Below are 19370 nucleotides of genomic sequence, written 5' to 3' on the forward strand. Positions count from 1 at the left end.
CTTGAAAATCAGTGAAGCGTTTTGCTAGGACAAAAAAGGAGACAACAAAATAGAAGGATAACTAAATGCCACGGCAACTGAGCACTTTTATTCTAAGGACTGGCTGCACGTATAGAAGGGAATCTTTAGAAGATCATTTCCGATATTGTATTCATTAAACTGAATGCGACTAAAGAACATCAATGTTATCCTTTGTACTCTTCAGCTCGTCTTCGATCTTTGATTACATCTCTATCTTAACTGCATTTACGTCAAACTCCATTGATCATCGTTCACGACTATGTCAAGGAACTCAGCTCAAACTACGATAATGTCCTTAGGAGTGAATAAAGACAACTTAGTCATACCTATCTTAAGTTAAAAATAGAAGTTTGCTGGCGACTTGTACCTTTTTTATAAGATTACGTAATCGAATCAAGTGACTTTAAATCTGAGATTGGAATCTAGTTTTACGCACGCTGTTTTTGTATCAGTTGTGTGGAATAGAATCTGCAACGTCTTGAAAAAGTGTTGAACTCTCTATCTCACCCAAGTATATAGTCTGTGGAACTTCCTGGGAATATTTTCGTTTCTCACGTCTAAATTAGGCAACAAAAATTGAAAAATTGTCAAACCTTGTGAGTTTTACCTATCACTCATAAGTCAAGACTCACAAACTACAGTCAGATTAAGCCCCTTCAACCTTTTTTATATTGAAATATTTAGGGAAACGGCAAACGAGACCGTCCTCTTCCTATAAAAAAAAATAAAAAAAAAAAACATGGGTGCTTGAGACTAATTTTAATTGGTCTGCTTGTCAGTCAATCAAGCCAAAGGGTGAATTGAATTAAGTGTACGTGTGGCATTATTTTTACTGGCATTCATGATGAAGTTATGATGACAGTGATGATTCAACGGAGATAGAAAACGTCCACGTCATCAGGTGTGAAGTTGTAAGTCCCAGCCAGGATTGTCCTTCTGTCCTTTACCCCAATTGGGACTGAATACGAATGGCCAAAGTATGTGTAGGAGTTTGTGTTCCTGTTTGCATTATTTTGGATACAAATGTCGTAACCGCTCCCAAAAGTTGGACCAAAACCTGACTGCCTGAAGATAGCATATGTAGGACTAGTCACCAGACTCTTGAATGGTGCAAGTCCTTCTTTATTTCGTTGAGAAAATATGAACGCTTCAGAAGTACTTGTCCAGCCTCCACTGGAATCTGGAGAATAAGATGTGAAATAAGCATATTACTATACGATTTTAAATTAAACCTCAACTTCCTTCACCCGTGGAAAAAAAGAACTTTTCTTTTCGTGTGAATTCCTTAGGAATCACGATATGTTTCGGTGCATCGCAACCCTGATGGCGAAAGCCTGCTTGAAGATGAACCTTCAAAGATTGGCAAAGAATATGTTCTCTTTTCTTTGATTTGACCCAGACCTGACAAACAAATCGTGCTCGCGGACACTATTTGGGGAAAAAGTAACCGCAAAACTATTACTTCGAACTCCTTGCGAAGCCGGCAAATCTTTTTCCTGAGAACATGAAGGGTTCATTGGCTGGTGGCTCACGATGTAAACGCAGTGTTGACATTAATTTTCGCGAGAGCGTAGAATGCTTCTTAGTTTTCAGAAGATGAAAATTCGCAATATGATATCGACGAGAAACCTCTCCTTAAAAAATTAATAACGTTTGCAGAATGGACGGAATCAGAACCAAATAGCCCAAAGCACAATTCGCTTGCATTTTTTTCTTTTAATATCGGAACTTGAGAGCTCCATGCAAAGAAGTTTAAAACGAGAGAAAGGGAAAATGCTCACACACTCATGATTACTGTGCATTGAAATTTTATCACAGATCGCACTTGATACCCAATTAATTCACTGGAATGGCGTTCAGGGATTTTACTATTCGCTGGTGAATGAAAAAAGGCTGACACACAAAACAGCTTAAGAAACTCTTTACGGTGGCCAATAGCCTATTGCCGAATTACCTTTGGCTTCTTTTTTAGAACGAGTCCTGATGCTCGTCCAAGCACCAGGCCTCGTTTTGAAAAAGAGGGCAAAGGCAATTTGTAAAATCAAATCATCTTGTTATACCCCCCACCGAAGCTGCAACACAGATTCTTTAGGACCTTTCTACTTTGCTATGCATTGATATTCCAAAGGCGAGGGCTAGCCGTACCTTGGTACTGATAAGGAAGAAGAAGAGACACTGAACAAACCCTGTCACTTCTTTGTTAATTGCTACTCTGTGAGGGAAATTTTTTTTTATGCTAAAAACGATAATGAGGCAGAAGCAGAGGTATTGATCCGTATCCTATCATGAATTTATAACTTTGTTAATTTTTTGGTTCAGAATGTGTGAGCTAAGGCAAGATTATCACAACAAACACACCTTTATGTCCGTCAAGCTAAAGTAAAAGCAAATATGATAAAAGGATATTTTTTTTACCCCAGGGAATGTCTGTATATCCTCTAAACACGTACTGTCCTACTTTTATGATAGAGACTGTGTCCTGTTTCCCATCACACCTGCTGTGTAAGGTACTTGTTAACCACCCGTAAGTGGAGGCACGGAAGCAAAGCAAGAAATTTGGATGGCTTCCAACAGCATGCAGGTTTCAGATACTGATTTAGATGACGCTGATAGAACAAATTGCCCGCTACTATAGTCGAGGCCTACCAAGGCCCTGAAAAATGAAATAGAACAAAAATTGTCTTGTTAAAAGCTTTTAAGCAATTTCCCAATTCTATCCATAGTCGCCTACATGCAAACGAAAACAGAGGCGATAACATTAGCGAAAAAAGACTCGTGGTTTACTAGGATCCTTTATTGTAAGGATAACAAGTTTGAACTGTTCCGTGCGGCAATGAGAGGATATAAAAATGAGTATGAGGTCATGTAAACAACCTTTGCTTTTCTATCGGGTTTTTGTGGCACTCGCCCAATTCATGACCGTAGGCAACTCAATCAAATTCACTTTAAGATTGTCATCAAAATTAAGTTCTCTGACCTGTTGGAACATAATGTAAGGTTGTCAGAACAGTGGCAGATCCAAGTTTGTTGCTTGCTTTACACTGATTCGTACCACCGTCTAGAGGACCAAAGCTGGCGATATTAAGGGTACCATTCTTAATAATGGTGATCTGGCCTTGTGGTAACGGGATAAATCCTCTTTACCAAACTATAGTTGGTGGCGGAAAACCGATAGCACGGCAACAAACAGATGCAGCTGAGTTTGCCAGGACTTTTTTCAACCTATCGGGAGTATGGATGAATCGTGCGGGAACTAGAATTCGGAAAACAAACTAAATGACCGAGATGATAAACTAACGAAACATGAGTGACGTGGAATGAAGTGTCACCTTCAAAAGTAAATTTAACCGCCTTCTGAACTTTTCCGAGGACACTTGTGGCCATGCAAACGTAGCTTCCTGAATCATTATACTTGGCATTTTTAGTCTGCAACCTAGTATCGGGACTATTCATATTGACTTGTCCTGCACTACTCATTCTCCTCCAAGTTACTGTTGGTTTTGGATTACCGTAGGCTGAGCAGTAGAACGTGGCGGTCTGGTTCTCAGTGATTGTGAGCGAGGTAGAAGATACATTTATGTTTGGAGCAGCTATGGACTGGCCTGGTTCACCTCTAGGTCCTGGAAGTCCAGGAACTCCTTTGTCGCCTTATAAGAATATAGACAGGCATGTAACAAACGCCTTAACTGAAATGTAGGGGAATGTCCAACAAGCGTCGGATTAAAATCATCTGGTGTAATAAAGATTGGCTCTAGAGAGAGGAGGAAGCCTTCTCACCCTTGCAGATTGCTTTCATTTTACACTGAATGATAAAGTTGTACTCGGCAATTAACCTACAGATGAAACTTTGAATTCTCTTATGCTTTGGCTTGAGCGCATTCAAGAGATCTACTTCCAAGAGATCCATATGATCTCTTGGATGTGGTTATAAACCTAAGGTGATTTTCCGCTTCTTTTGTTCCTCAGGATGATCAGTATCAAGAATAAGGAACGACAGAAACAAAGTGGGAATAGACTTATACCTTTTTCTCCTTTCACTCCAGGATTTCTAACATCTCCTTTCATTCCTTGTTTTCCAGATTTACTAGGTGGTCTCATCACTCCTTTCGTTCCCGACTTTCCCTTAGTTCCCTTGGACCGCGTCCACCGCGATTTCCCGGAGTTCCTTTTAGACCCCGAGGTCCTGCCACACAAACTTTACCAGGGGAGAGGCAGTGGGTCCTTATGGACACAGTAACAATAGAGGTCAGATCTACTGTCAGTAGAAGTCAGATCGTGGACTCAGGGGAAAAAAAATTAAGAAAACAACGAATTACGCGCCGATCGAAACTCCAATTAGTCACCAAGATGCGACTGCAGTAGAACGGTTAAAAGGGGTGCCTGAAAATATTCCGGTAGGAGTGGAACATATGCATTAAGTTTTGACAACAGAAATTTAAGAATTAGAGCCAAACAGAAAAAAAAAAAAAAAAAAGGAAAAAAGGAAAAAAGCAAGAAGAATAAGAAACTTACCGAAAAAAATTAACGAAACAACTACGTAATTGAGTTAGCAAGGCAATTGAATTAATGGTTCTCTGTCGATTTTTTATAGATCGTACACTCACCTCGCACGGAATTTTTCATTAACCGAAAGGATTCACCAGTTTTGCTTATAATGATTGCACAGATGATAAGTCATATTTATTAAGTTCTCTTTACTTACAGTCTATCAGATTACTGACATATGAATAATGAAAATAGAATATATTACACTCGACAACAATCAAGTGCTGTTTGCACTCTACTTGTAAAAATAGGCAAAGAGTCCGTTAAAAGAGCAAATGATTCAGTTTTTTCTTCCGTCATCCAAGACCACTTATCCCAGATAAAAAAACAAACAAACAGAAAAAAAAAAAAAAAAATTAACGGAACCAAAGTACATTCGTGTTAGCAGGGCAATTGAATAGGTGGTTCTCTGCCGATTATTCATAAATCGACGGTATATTCAGCTCACGCAGCATTTTTCATGAACAGAAAGGATTCACTAGTTTAGCTTAAAGATAGCAAAGATCATTAGTCATATTGAATAAGTTACATTTGCTTATAGTTTATAAGCTAACTGAAATACATGAAATAGAATATTACGAATTTAGAATATAAATACACTCGACAACAATCAAGTGCCGTTTGCACTCTACTTGTCAAAATACCGTTGAACAAGTAAATGGTTCAGTTTTTTTTCAGTCTTTCAAGACCACTTATTCCAAATAAAACACCTCCCATTCATCGGGTGTGAAGGGGTGACTACCTGCCAGCAAGGTTTGCTTGTTTTGTACACCACTTGGAACAGAATAAACATTGTTATAACCAAAATTGGCTTGGGAGTGACGATTACTATTGGCATTGTTCGCGATATAAATATCATTACCAGTACCAAATATTGGACCGTCACCCGATTGCCTGCTTATTGCATACGATGGCCTTCTTACCATGCTTTTAAATGGAGCTAGTCCTTCTTTATTTTGAAGAGAAAATAGGAAAGCATTTGGAGTGCTGGTGTACCTGCCACTGGACTCTGGAAAATGAAAATCATTGACGATTGCGTCAAACTGTATATTCTTAAAGGTTTTTTACGAATAAAACATCAGTAAGAGCTACTTTAAAATATACCAGTAAAAATACTCGTAAGAGCCTCTATCAGGTTTTGGGGAATTTTACCCGTGTCTTACCTCATTATGCGACCTCAGATTCTCATGCTTTTTTATCTGTTTTCTAACAATTTTATCTACTTTTTTTTTGTTCATATCAGTGTTAACAAAAGATAAAAAAAAATAATATGAAACATACACACGTACACACATACACACACACACACACACACACACACACACACACACACACAGATAAGGGAGGACAAAATTGGGATGTAATTCGTTTACCCCATGGAATATCAGTGTATCCTCCAAACACGTACTCCCCTGCTTTCACGATGATAACTGTGTTACGTTTCCCATCACACCTGCTGTGGAAGGTATCGGCCGCCCAGCCATGAGTGGAGGCGCGGTAACATAGCTGCCAGTGAGGATGACTTCCAACTGCGGGCGTTAGAAACTGATTTAAGTGCCTCTGATAAAACTCGTTTTCTCTTAGTATGCTTGATCTCCACCATAAGCCTATGAGAGAGGAAGGCGAACAAAATAAAAACTATTCATGAGCCGGAATGCTGTAACACAACTATGATAGTTGGGGCAAAATGCGCAAAATGGGCAAGGGTGTTACAGGCAAATTTAGTCCTCTCAGAGTTATTCAATTCATTCCAAAATGACTCGTACCTCGATTGTATGTTAAAGTTGTAACCGCACTAGTCGAACCAAGCTTGTTGGAGGCTTTGCACTGATAAGGGCCAGCATCTTGTGGACTGAAACTTGCGATAGTCAGTGTACCATTGATAACAGTGGATCGACCTGGTAATTTCACAAAACCTCTTGACCAAACAATAGTTGGTGATGGAAAACCAAATGCTTTGCAAGAGACAGCGGCTGTAGTAGAACCTATCACCTTTATAACTCCTTTAGGAATCTCGATGAATTGTGGAGACACTAGACGAAATGAAAGAGGGAAAAATGAAACAAAAACGTACGAGAAAAAGATACATTTCTTGCCATTTCATGAATTTTTTGTGATGAAGCGGGATGGCCTACGACGAGCTAATATCCCGTCAAACAGCGTCATCATCAGTCCTTGTGGTTTAATGGAAACCGGGATAAGTTCAGTAGGAGGCTACCCAGTAGACGTGTAAGACTAAACATACAAAGCTCTTTTGCATTTAAAAAGTTGCGATTAAAAGTCGCGAATGACAGTCGTTTAAACAGGGTTTTAATAGACAGCTCTTAATATGTTCAGCAAAACAGATTAAGAACCTCTACACTGAGTCGTAGTCCATTAATTCCAGACAAGACGAAGGAGGTTCATTTCTAGATACCGAAAACCGCCAAGTGAAGGAATTACATCGCGAAGGGTTACCATGATTATCGTTTTTAGAAGTTAATGCAAAAATCTGTATATCAAACTGCTAACCTTCCACAAAAAGTTTCACCATCTTCTGAACTTTTCCCAAGACACTTGTAGCCGTGCACATGTAACTCCCTGAGTCATTGTAACCTGCATTCCTAATATGAAGTTGATTATCGGGACCGTCTGTTGTCACCAGTTCAGCACCATTTACTTTTCTCCAGGAAACCTTAGGCTTTGGATGACCACTGGCTGAGCAATGAAAGGTGGCGGTCTGGTTCTCGGTGTGTGAGGCAGGAGATACATTTACGTTTGGAGCACATAGGGACTGGCCTGGTTCACCTTCGGGTCCCGGATGTCCAGCAACCCCTTTGTCACCTTGAGAGGAAAGAAACAGACGGGTAGCACACGCCTTACATAACATAACGTTTATTCAGGAAGCTACAACGCAAATATAAAAATGCATCCTGAAAAGGGAAAATCGTGAGGTTAGCCCTGTATAAAAACAATTTCCCTGACTAAGAAGAGTTGGGAATGACTTACAACTGTCAGATCAAAATCATTTGGCGCAATAAAGATTGCCCCTGGAGACAGGGGAAAACCTGCCCACCCTTTCTGATGCTTTCATATTTTAACGAGTCTTAGAGTTTTATTTGAAAATTAACCACAAGATTTTACTATTAATTTTGCATGAGTTAGATTTGGTCCCCTATCAGATAAAAATAGACGTCAGATTAACAGATTACGGTATGGCAGGCCTGCCATATTACAGCTAAATCACATCACTAAAACAACAACCGCACGGCTACAAGCGAAATGCCATTCCACAGCTTTAACGTATTTGTAACGTGGTAAATATTTGTAGTTTTCCTCAATCTTCCAATTGTGCTTATAAAACTAAACTACCGTTCCACTCATCTTTTTCCGTCGTTAAGAATAAGGAACGAAAGAAACAGAGCGGGAATAACTCTTGAATTATACCTTTTTCTCCTTTCATTCCAGGATTTCCAACATCTCCTTTCATTCCTTGTTTTCCAGATTTGCCGGGTGGTCCCATAAATCCTTTCGTTCCCGTTTTTCCTCTAGTTCCCTTTGGACCGCGTTTACCTCGATTTCCTGGAGTTCCTTTTGGTCCCCTAGGGCCTGCAACACAGACTTTACCAGAAGAGAGACAGTAGGTCCCTCTGGACTCAGCCACAATAAATTTCACATACTTCCTGAATCCATTGTCGGCTTCTTGTTGATGAACGGCGTCGCTCTGATTGGAAGTTAGGCTGCGACGAACAATACTTACGTCGTGTTTCATACCTAAAGAAAGTTGCAAGGGTTAATGACTTTTTGAAAATTTAAGGGAAACTCTTTACCCGCCTTATTTAAAAATTAACCATGTCGACTTGAGAATGAACAAAGGGCTTCCTGCTTTTCATAACTAAAAAAAGAAAGCACGTTTTATCGCCATGTTCTTGTTCAGAAATGTTTCCTTTTCGGCAAAAGAAAAGTCGGTAAGAAGAATCTATTGAAAGACAAGTGCAATATACAAACTTAACGAAATTTAATTGATCATGTAACAAAAGTGAATCACATTGATTGAGTGGGTCAAGTTACTGAAACAAGGTCAAATCTGTGTTATCAAAAACTTTGCTTAAAATATCACAGTCGAGAGAAGTGCCCGATTACATCTGGTCTTCGATTTATTTCCATTGAAGTATCAAACATACAAACACTTCTTTGGGTGGATTGTCTTATGTCCATCAATACCAATTCACTTTGCGAACTACCTTCCTTTTTTTTTTTTTTCGATATGTTTATCTGCTTTGACTAAAAGCGGCCGCAGCCAAATATACTCGGCTGGATTTCGTATGGTTCCGCAGCATAACTCTGTATGCTATTTATCCTTCTATTTATCAAGGCCAGTGGGCTAAAAAATTTTTTTTACTTAATGGCTTACCGGTGGAAATGTCTGATTCCTTTTGAAAAACTTAGCGAGAAGCTCGTACGGATTCTAGAGCATCTTTCATTTCTTGAATTTGCAGCGTAAATTTTGAATCAAGCATTTTCGTGTTTGTCTCCGTTCTTTCAAAGAGAGCAACTGTCATCAGAATGGCTACAGCAGACAACAACGATGAAGCCTTTTGAAGATGATCACTACGTTTTACATTAGAGAGAGTTGTCATTTCCTGAGCGTCGATATCCACCGAATTTCCTTTCGGTGCCCTGCTGTAGAAGAAACACAAAATAAACTTGTCCCAGTTCACTTGCCAAATTTGCTTTGTGCGAGGTGTTCACCACAACTGATGATTATTCAATAACTGTATGACGTTTAGTTTAGCGTTTCACTCTTGAGGAACTGCAAAATAAGGAAGTAATACTGTTTTCTCATTTAAAAGCTGAAGGCAGTCCGAATTCTGCTCGATATCGCAATAATCCGGCTAAACGATTTACATACGGGTAATATGTTTTTTTGTGGTTTTATTCCATTTTTTACGATAAAGTGACTATATAACGAGGGTCGATATTCATCTTGGTTTTCGTGTATCTGTCCGTCTAATAAGGAAACGTTACAAGTTAGACGCGACCTTTAATTTTCACGTGATGCCGTCTGTGAACAGATCTGTGTCACAACAGACCACGTGTAATGAGTAACTAGCACGATCGTTTGCATGCATGTTCAAGTGTACAGAAGCTACTAGAGTTGGATGTAACGTGATCTTACATAAGTAATCTTTCTTAGAACTTGTTATAATTTTAAAGTTATCCTCAGCTCAGCCTTGGACTAAGTGTACTGAGATGGATGCAGAATATCAACACCGGGAGGTCAAATTATGGACTTAGCGGATAAAATAAGGAAAACGATGAATTGCGCAACGTGACTTCTGTGACTGCTGTGTGACGATTAGGAGAGGTGCCTGAAAATATTCGTATGGGAGTGGAATATGTATGTTAAGTTTCGACAACAGCGATTAAAGAATTAGAGCAAAACACAAAAAAAGAAAACAAAACAAAAAGGGAAGAAGAAAGAGAAACTTTCTGAAAAAAACGAATGAAGGAACTATGTAATCAAGTCAGCAATGTAATTGAATTGATGGTCCTCTGTCGATTTTTATAAATCGTAGATTCAGCTCACCCGGCATTTTCTATGAACAAAAAGGATTCACTAGTTTGGCTTGATGATGGCACAGATTATAAGTCATTAAGTTCTCTTTGCTTACAATCTATTAGAGAACTGACGTACATGAAAAAGAATATAATGAAATAGAATGAAAATAGAATGTAATTACACTCGATAACAACCAAGTGCTCTTTGCACCCTACTTGTCAAAATACAGCGAGACCGTTGAACAAGTAAATGGTTTAGTTTTTTGTTCAGTCTTCCAAGATCACTTATCCCAGAAAAAACACCTCCCAGTAATCGGTTGTAAAGTAGTGACTACTTGCAGGTAAGGTTGTTTTTTTGTATTTTTTACACAACTTGGAACAGAATAAGCCCACAACCAAAATTGGCTTGGGTATAACGATTACTACTGGCATTGTTCGTGATGTACATACCATGACCATTACCAAATATTGGACAGTGATTCGAATGCCGGTATATTGCAAAGGGCGGTATTTTTACCACGCTTTTAAATGGGGGTATTCCTTCTTTATTGTGTAGAGAAAATAGGAAAGCATTTAGAGTGCTAATGCACCCACCACTGGCCTCTGGGGAAAGATAATCGTTCACAATTAAGTCAAATTGTATGTCTATAAGGTTTTAGTTAGAGCTATTGAGTTAAAAGATATTAGTTCTCATGCCTTTTATCTTGTGGCTTTTTTTCTGTTATTTTAATCGACTATTTTGTTTATAGCTGTATTAACAAAACTTTGAAGAAAAACGTGAGAAGAAAAAAAAAGCAAAAGCAACACAATAAAGACAAAATTGACATGCAATCCATTTACCCCATGGTATGTCGGTGTATTCTCCAAACACGTACTATCCTACTTTCACTATGGTGACTGTGTTACGTTTCCCGTCACACCCTCTGTGGAAAGAACTGACCGCCCAGCCGTAAGTGGAGGCGCTGCAACACAACACCCACTGAGGGTGACTTCCAACCGCGGGTGTTAGAAATTGATTCAAGTGATTCTGATAGAACGCGTCGTTTCTTAGTATGCTTGATCTCCGCAAAACGTCTACAAAAGAATGAGACAGTCTTGATTGCATTTCTTTGCATTTCTAAGATTTTAACGATCATGTATTTCTAACAAGTTTATTAAATCCGTTCCTCCCACCTGTATTTGTTCTTAGTTCAGGGTGGATATAAGCTTCAGGTTGCATAACAGGCTGTTTACTAAATACACAAGAGTAAACCTTGGGGTACGGATTCTGTAAGCGAAATAGGCTAAAAGGCTGTGCGTAAAAGGTGAGTTTAATCCTTTAAGAATCATTTAATAAACTCACAAATGACTCGTACCTGGAACATAGCTTAAATTTGTAACTGCACTAATCCATCCAAGCTTGTTAGAGGCTTTGCACCACCAATAAGGGTCGCCATTTTGCGGACTGAAACTTGCGATAGTCAGTGTACCATTGATGGCAGAGGATGGACCTTCGAGTAGTTATAAAAAACCTCTCGACCAAACAACAGTTGCTGGTGGAAAACCAAATACTTGGCAAGAGACAGAGGTTGTAGTAGAGCCCAATAACTCTTTGACTCTTTTAGGGACCTCTATGAATTTCTGAGACACTAGACGAAAAATAAGAAGGAAAAACTAAAGAAAAAAGGACGAGAAAAATAAACTTCCTCTCAATTTTGATTGGAACGCTCGAGTTGCGAATGACTGGAAAACTGCAGAATAGTGGTAAGGTTTCACTGGACAGGTTTGTAAGCTCAAGTTTGTCGTTATGCCTGGCAGTTTTCACGCGCTAGTTTAGGGCCCAGCCCGCCGCAACTAAGCCAAACATGTTATGGTCGCCATTTTTTGTGACGACCTTGAGTAAGTCGAGTTAGTTCAAGTTTCTTCGTGTGTTCTACGTTTTATCGGGGCAAAACGTGTTTTGTAAGTACTATTCCTATTGCTTGGTTCGTTTTTAATTCAGCGTTTCCTTTCTCCATTGCATCGTTTGTTTCAGATTCCTTTTACCTTTTAGGAACCGTGTAATCCTTCGAATAAATCACCGTGAAATAAAAGAAAATTGGTACGCGTTCAAAACTTATTTGTGTCCCTGACGGATTTAAAGTGTCTTAGCGTCTACAAGGTTTTCAGAATTTCTACAAAGCAGGTTAACAACCTTTACACTGAAACTTACCCACTCGATTCTTGACGAAATGAAGGAGGGTATGGATACCAAAAACTTGGAATTGCTCCTGCTTTCCCTCTAGTACCTTTCGGACCTCATCTACCTTGTTTTCCGGATGTCCCTGGTGGTCCTACAACACCTTTCGCTCCTGGTTTCCCTCCATTACCTTTCAGACCTCGTCTATCGTGATTTCCCAGAGTTCCTTGGGGACCCCCAAGGCCTTGCCACACAAATTTTACCAAGGGAAAGGCAGGAGATCCCTATGGACTCGGTAACAATAGAGGTTACGTACTTCCTGAATTCATGGTCGGCTTTCAGTTGATTAATGAGGTCGCCTGAAGAACAATTTTGACGTCGTGTTTCATGCCTAAAGAAAACTGCAAGGGTTAATTATTTGTGAAAATTTAATGGAATTTTTTCTCTTTTTAACATCAATTGTGTAAGACTACTGCTTCAGTTTCATGACTTATAAAAGAAAGTCATGTTTTGTTGCCACGTATCCAGTTCAGAAACGTTTTCTTTAAATCCTTTTCGACATTGGACGACTGAGTCGGATAGAAGCCGTTGATCGTTTGCATGAAAGATCTATTCAAAGATAGGCAGCTGTGACTTGTTTCAGTAAATGGGTAAAGTTTCTAATCCAAGGTCAAATCTATGTTGTCAAAACTCTCTTCGCTGCACGAGAACGTTTCAAGGAAATTATTTTTTTCAAAACCTTGACTCGCTCATAACAACGGTAGGCCTTGTGCCTATCAATTTATTCAGTTAGTCCACGGTGAAGGAGCCGTAGGCGATTCAAACAAGATAAATAAATGTTTCGTGAATCAGTCCCTTTGGTACAGACAGTTACATGAAATGCTATTAAGTAAAAAAGTAACCCGGTGGGGTGGGTCAAGTGGCCATTCGCACACAAGACCTGCGATATAAATAGATTTAAATAACTGGTATTTATGAGAAAAAAAATCAAAACAAAACACAATGAAATAAAAATAAACGATGAAAAGAAAAAGTAAACGTCTTTTCTAAGTGTTACTGTTTTTGGTACCCCTGATAAAGCTCCTCCGGTATGAAGTCGAACAAAGCGTTTTGTACACACTTGCATATTATTTTACATACTCTCATATAAACACGATGGGTGTTGGGAGAATCAATCAACTCCTCAAACAAAGTCCGTTGAGCTTAATTTTCAATATCGCCTTGAGCTAAATACAAAAAACCTTTGTTACACTTGCCTAAATAAGGCAAACAAATTTGCAAATTACCAACTTATAAACTCAGTCTCAATGCATACGTCAAGATTTACAAACTTCTGTCGGGTGAAGCTCTTTCAGTTTATTTCCAATTGACTATTTGACCGGAAATATTTGATTTAAGAAAAGAAAACGAGACTTTGTCTTAGCAAAACAAAAAATTCAGTGCTTGAGATTAATTCTAATAATAGTGCTTGTCATTTCTTACATCAAGAGGGTGAATTGAATTGAAGTAAGACCCTCCTTAGGACATTTACACTGTAGGATAGAATTATGATGATGGTAATGATTCAACCAAGATAGAAAACCTCCACTTCACCAGGTGTGAAGTAGTTAGTCCAAGCCAGGATTGTTTTTCTGTCCTTTAGTCAACTTGGGACTGAATAAGAATGGCCGAAGTTTGTTTGGGAGTATTTTATTTTGTTTGCTCTATAGCTGATGTAGGTGTCGTAACCTCCACCAATAGTTGGACCGCGAAGCATATACGTGTAAATGGCATACTGTGGCCACCTGAAAGGTACCTATGCCTCCAGACTCTAAAGAATAAGGTATTCGAAATTAAAAAATTATTAACAAATTAGACTTCAACTTCCTTTTGATCATGGAAAATAAAGCTTTTCTTCTAATTTCAATTCCTTAGGGAAACAGGATGCGTTTTTGCGTGCCGCAACGCTGAGAGAAAGGGCCTGCTGGCAAGATAACGGACCTTTAAAGATTGGCTAAGAACTCCTTTGTTCCTCTTTTTTTAAACCCAAGCGTGCCTCGTGGAGGCTCATTGGGGAAAACGCACCGGAGAACTATCACTTCCGCGCGAAGCAAATATTGCTTTCTGAGAACATAAGGGGTTGATTGCCTAGTGGCTCCCAATGCGATATACAATGTAGTGGTAATAGAGTGCCGAAGTGTGACGTCATGTTACCATGGTAGCATTTTTGCTGGATCTAAACACTATTTGGCGTCTTTCGTTACATCTCATCATAAAATGGGCCAATGCTTCGTTCCCGACTGCAATCATCAGTCAGAAAGTCACAATTGCAGCTTTTACCGTTTCCCCAAAGATCCTGCTCAAAGAAGAAAATGGATTTCTCTAATAAGGTAGGTTGATTTTTGGTACAATGACCACCATGATGCACGGCCACGTGTCGGTTATAGTTACGCGGAAGATGGTTTTATTTAACCACTCAAAAGTGCACTGACCTGTGGATTATACCTTTGAAAGACCTCTAGAGAGAAAAAAAGCTTTTTTTTACGTTATGATTAAAGTTTAAAACCTTCGTTTTCTCTCTCCAGACGAGCTGATCGTGAACCTGGCAAAGGCGCTCGAGTTTGTAGTTGTCATTTCCGAGGAAGTAAAGAAGAAGGCCCCGAGGTCTTTTCCTGGAATAAAGACAAACTATTTGAATCTCGAAATGCTCCAAAAAGGAAAAAGCAAAGAACTGAAGTCCCAGAGACAACGACTATCGAGCAGATCCTTTCAGAATCTTCGACGAAGAGCAACCAGAACGAGCCTTGCGAGCTCAGTTGCGAGGAGATGCAAATGAAATGCACTACTTTGCAGACTGAAAATATCCTGCTACAAGCAGAGCTAGGGACATTAAAGACCCAAGTATCCGAGTTGAAAGAAAAAGAAAGCTACTTAAAAAGAAACTACAGCTCTTTTAACATGGATTCAAAGGTAATCAACATGGAAACTGGCCTCCCAAACAAAGAAATGTTCCACATTGTTGTCGAATATGCCGAAAGATACCGCAACGATATTGTTTACGTGTGTGGCTGGAAAGTAGACAAGATATCTTTTGAAGATCAAATATTGATAACATTGATGAAGATTAGACATAATTATCATAACTTACATTTAGCTGAACTTTTTAGTTGCAGTACTGCTACAATAGCGAATATTGTGACAACATTTATCCATGTTTTGCACCAAATTCTATATGAAGATCAAATGGAGATAGCTGTTCCATCCAGACAAAAAAACAAAACTTCACTTCCAGGCTCATTTAGCTTATTTGGAGACTGTCGTATGGTAATAGATTGCACCGATATCGAGGTTGCTACACCTAAGCTTATGAGTGACCAAAAATTGACATATTCAACGTACAGGGGTATGAATTCTTTTAAGACAATTGTTGGTGTGGCACCCAACGCGGTTATAACTTATGTAAGTAAACTTTTCCCTGGCTCAGTATCAGATAAAGTAACGGTTCAAAAGTCAGGAATATTAAAGCATTTTGTTGCTGGGGATATTATACTTGCGGATAAAGGGTTTTTGATAAATGATATTGTTCCTAATGGTGTATATGTGAACATTCCCCCATTCTTGAACAATGGAAAATTTACAGAAAGTGAAGTTAAGTTAACAAAGAGCATTGCAAAATGTCGTATACACGTAGAACGTGCTAATGCTAGATTGAAGAACTATAAAATTTTAAATTTTGTGCCACCATACTTGCGATCCCTCTCTGGTAAGATTATACAGCTATGTGGTGCTTTAGTTAATTTACAAAACCCATTAATTAAGGAAACCAATGACACTGTTGACTTTGATTAGTCATTTTAATTGAAATATTGATCATCTTACATCAGTTTACTAAGGCCTGGTATACATTGGCATTGTCTGATCATAGTTAATCAATTAACTGTATTCTGATACAAAGAGTGGACAGGTGTTGTGTGATCTGTGAAAAGCTTGTAACCCTATTTTACTTGCTCATGATACAAGGAATCATGATACACAACTTAATGACAAACTATTTATTTCTGATCAGTATTCCTGCCACCACACCCTTATGCTAGTCTTATTATGAATTCAGATAACCAACTGTATTCAAATACGATTACAATGAATCTATCATTTTCTTGTCTCAAGTAGCTAATGTAAAAACCCCAGCAAATGTTGCTGTTTAAAGAAAAACAATTTTAAGATTAACATGAACATTTTTATTTTATATACACCCTTCAGTTACTGCATATTTGTTGTAAAAGTTGCAATGATTTTACCAAATAAAACAATATTTTAAAAAATATTTCTAAAAGTATGTATTATCAAATCCATTACTTTATAAAAAACTACATTAATTTTACAACAAAGTCTTAAAATTTAAAGACCACCATCAACAAGTGCAGGAATCATGTGAATTGTATAAAATTCTTGAAGTGAAAGAAGATTTGGTTCCCATGTGCAGTCTTTCTGGATTGCCAACACAACAGTTTGCATTGTTGTCCAAACCACAAAGTAACAGATTTGCTTCCCAGTTATAAACAGCTGACCCTGGACTTGATGCCAGTAGTGGTGGGATTGTTTTAAACAATAGCCAGCATCTCTCTTTACTAAACAGAACTTAGGGTCTTTAACAGCCTCCTCAATTGTTGAATTGCGATGTGTGTAAGGGCATTTGACTTCAATGATCGCATTGTCATCAACAAGTCCATCTGGTGATGCACCCAAAACACCAGACTTGTGTAGCCAAAGGCCACAATCCTTTACTACTTTCATTGTTAATTTGGTGAAGGCCTTTATTCCTTCTTTCTCGTTAACGACACCCCATCGAACAGCCTGCACTCGAGAGATGTCGTATTCTCCAAGAACACGCTTGATAAGGGAAGGAGTGACTCTTTTTGCTTCAAGAAATGGACCAAAATTGCTAGCAGTCAAACGTCCTTTTCTCACCACATGCCACTCTCCACATTCACGTTGCTCTTTCGTGATCTCACAGACTGATTTCACTTGCTGCTCACTTACTTTCAATTTTTCCAACAAGAAATTTGTATCAAGTCCGCTTTCAACAAACTCTCTCGATAAAATGATTTCTTCGACTGTGGAGATCGGCAGACGATTCTCTTTGTCAGGTTCGGGGCTCAAAAGCCATAACATTCCTGTGAACTCGCCGTATCTCTTCAGCTTGTTCCGTAGCCATTCTCTGTCCTCATCTGTAGTTTTTCGTTTTAGGACTTTAGTTTCTTTGGGTGGATACAGATCTTCTACCGTTTTAACCACCTCGGATGCCTTTTGTTTCTTCCACTGACATTCGATGTCAGTTCTACTTAAGTTGTGGTAGCCATGAAGGAACAGAGCTACAGCGTGACTACACTTTGAACCGCCACGAGGGCACTCGCATTCTGTGGAACGTATTTCGTTTTCTTGAAGATATATCTGCGAAGGAAAGAGAAAAAGAAATATAAGCTTACTTTTCAAGATTTCCTTTAAACGAAGATTCGAAATCACTTAATTTAAATAAGTTTTGGTTTGGCGATGTTAACGGATAGACATCGAGTAATAGAAATTTTACACTTACTGTGACTTTATACGTCGTACTTTTCATGCTCGCTTGCACTGACCCTCTGATAATTCCATCACAATAGCAAAAAGATAGAACGTGTCCAGATTGGTAATGGTTTTCGCCACGGTTTAAAGATTTAGGCTCATCTGAGAAGTATTTTGCGAACGATGTTATCGACAACGCCGCCATGTTAAACACATGTGAGTTTGTTTAGATCCAGCAGAAATGCAACCATGGAAACGTGACTTCGGTAGAGTGGAGTACGATATGGTCCGAAATGATATGCATAATCTTAAAATCACATGAGTGCGCAGCACCCCTCTGATTGAAAATCCCAAGCTTGATTTCAGACCAAAATTACACTCAACTATTTGTGAAGCTATGATAAATTCAGAGATAATTAAGATATCCCATTTACCCCATGAAACGTCTGTGTACCCTCCAAACACGTACTGTCCTACTTTTATGATAGTGACTGCGTTAAGTTTCCCATCACACCTCCAGTGGAATGTATGGGTGCTCCATCAATCAGAAGAGGCGCGGTAACACAGGCGCCACTGAGGATGACTTCCAACTTCAGGTTTGAGAAAGCAATGCAGATAATTGTAGTAGAACAAGTTCCCTCCGATAACAATAGATATCTTCCCTGGAAGAAACATGAGAGAATAGCCCGCCAGCAATAAGTTTGTAGTTCTAACCTAGATGGCAAACCAGCCTGTGTTACCTGTGTGATGCTGCGTCGGTGGGGGAGTTCAACAAGGTAATTATAGTTCTGTCAACTGAGTTGATAATGTAAATTGGCCATTGTAAAAAATTTCGAAAGCTGACATTTCGAGCGTTAGCCCTTCGTCAGAGTGAATGACGAAGGATTAACGTTCGAAACATACCTAATGGGGGACCCGCTTGAACATTTCTCAATTTATGAGTTATATTCTGTTATCCATCACATACTTTCTCTCTTGCGCGATAGCGATTGTGACTGCGTGGTTGATCTTGACTAAGTCCTGGTATATTCTTAAATCTATTCTTCTTTAATCAGCGACTGCTTTTTTCAAGTGGAAATCTATTTTGGAAAGTAAAGGTACAATATTTTACCTTATCTAAAGTAGCAATGCAATTAGCCTGACTCCCTGCCCATGAACAATTCTTTGTGCACTACTGGCACTCTAAGGAGCCGCTTAGCCAGTACCTAGGCCTACAGCTGAATGCAACTTGTTTACCTTCCCAGAATTGATGTCCATGAATAAACCCGTGGCTTGGGCTTCTCAGCGGCAGATAAACTCTTCGACCTCAAAAGCAATGACAGAGAGAAATTATACACTTTAAAGATAATTTATTTCGCTATAGCCCAGGGCAAGGGACCTTCAGTTAGTTAACGTAAATGATGATGATGGTGAAAGTAAGAGAGTGGAAGACTTGTGATTTCGAATCAAACTCGTGCTCCGCACTCGTTTGGTTTTGAAATCAGACCACACTAGACTCCACTCAGTTCAATTATAATTGTTTGGTGTTTCACTTATGGGGTAGTATACGTCTGTGCATCTGCCG

General features: G+C 39.0%; 2 protein-coding genes and 3 pseudogenes across 3 annotated transcripts; 1 reads left to right on the top strand and 4 right to left on the bottom strand.

Moving 5' to 3' along the window:
• Window positions 1–890: 890 nt before the first annotated feature.
• LOC148739521 (basement membrane-specific heparan sulfate proteoglycan core protein-like) lies at window positions 891–4289 on the bottom strand (annotated as a pseudogene).
• On the bottom strand, window positions 4287–10142 carry LOC148739522 (uncharacterized; annotated as a pseudogene). The gene is made up of 8 exons (XR_015996816.1): window positions 10136–10142; window positions 9350–9386; window positions 8960–9234; window positions 7993–8319; window positions 7078–7389; window positions 6333–6599; window positions 5940–6173; window positions 4287–5575 (listed from the first exon to the last, which is right to left on the bottom strand). The product of XR_015996816.1 is annotated as an uncharacterized LOC148739522 (transcript).
• A 250-nt stretch (window positions 10143–10392) lies between these two features.
• Window positions 10393–12594, bottom strand: LOC148739523 (uncharacterized; annotated as a pseudogene).
• Window positions 12595–14421: 1827 nt separating this feature from the next.
• On the top strand, window positions 14422–16568 carry LOC111342671 (uncharacterized). The gene is made up of 2 exons (XM_088747320.1): window positions 14422–14634; window positions 14830–16568. Exons 1-2 carry the CDS (start codon window positions 14522–14524, stop codon window positions 16091–16093), a joined length of 1377 nt encoding a protein of 458 aa, XP_088603446.1. The 5' UTR covers window positions 14422–14521; the 3' UTR covers window positions 16094–16568.
• LOC111342672 (uncharacterized) lies at window positions 16085–18062 on the bottom strand. The gene is made up of 2 exons (XM_022949766.2): window positions 17838–18062; window positions 16085–17695 (listed from the first exon to the last, which is right to left on the bottom strand). Exons 1-2 carry the CDS (start codon window positions 18009–18011, stop codon window positions 16643–16645), a joined length of 1227 nt encoding a protein of 408 aa, XP_022805501.2. The 5' UTR covers window positions 18012–18062; the 3' UTR covers window positions 16085–16642.
• Window positions 18063–19370: the final 1308 nt, after the last annotated feature.

The sequence above is a fragment of the Stylophora pistillata genome, chromosome 2 (assembly GCF_964205215.1).
Source record: "Stylophora pistillata chromosome 2, jaStyPist1.2, whole genome shotgun sequence".
Classification (NCBI taxonomy): Eukaryota; Metazoa; Cnidaria; class Anthozoa; order Scleractinia; family Pocilloporidae; genus Stylophora; species Stylophora pistillata.

Bases quoted from the DNA above. Each gene is read 5' to 3' on its own strand.
- LOC111342671 (XM_088747320.1), top strand. From the start codon at position 14,522: ATGGGCCAATGCTTCGTTCCCGACTGCAATCATCAGTCAGAAAGTCAC. The intron at 14,635-14,829 runs GTAGGTTGATTT...TTCTCTCTCCAG, and splicing joins AAATGGATTTCTCTAATAAG to ACGAGCTGATCGTGAACCTG.
- LOC111342672 (XM_022949766.2), bottom strand. From the start codon at position 18,011: ATGGCGGCGTTGTCGATAACATCGTTCGCAAAATACTTCTCAGATGAG. The intron at 17,696-17,837 runs GTAAGTGTAAAA...TTTCCTTCGCAG, and splicing joins GTACGACGTATAAAGTCACA to ATATATCTTCAAGAAAACGA.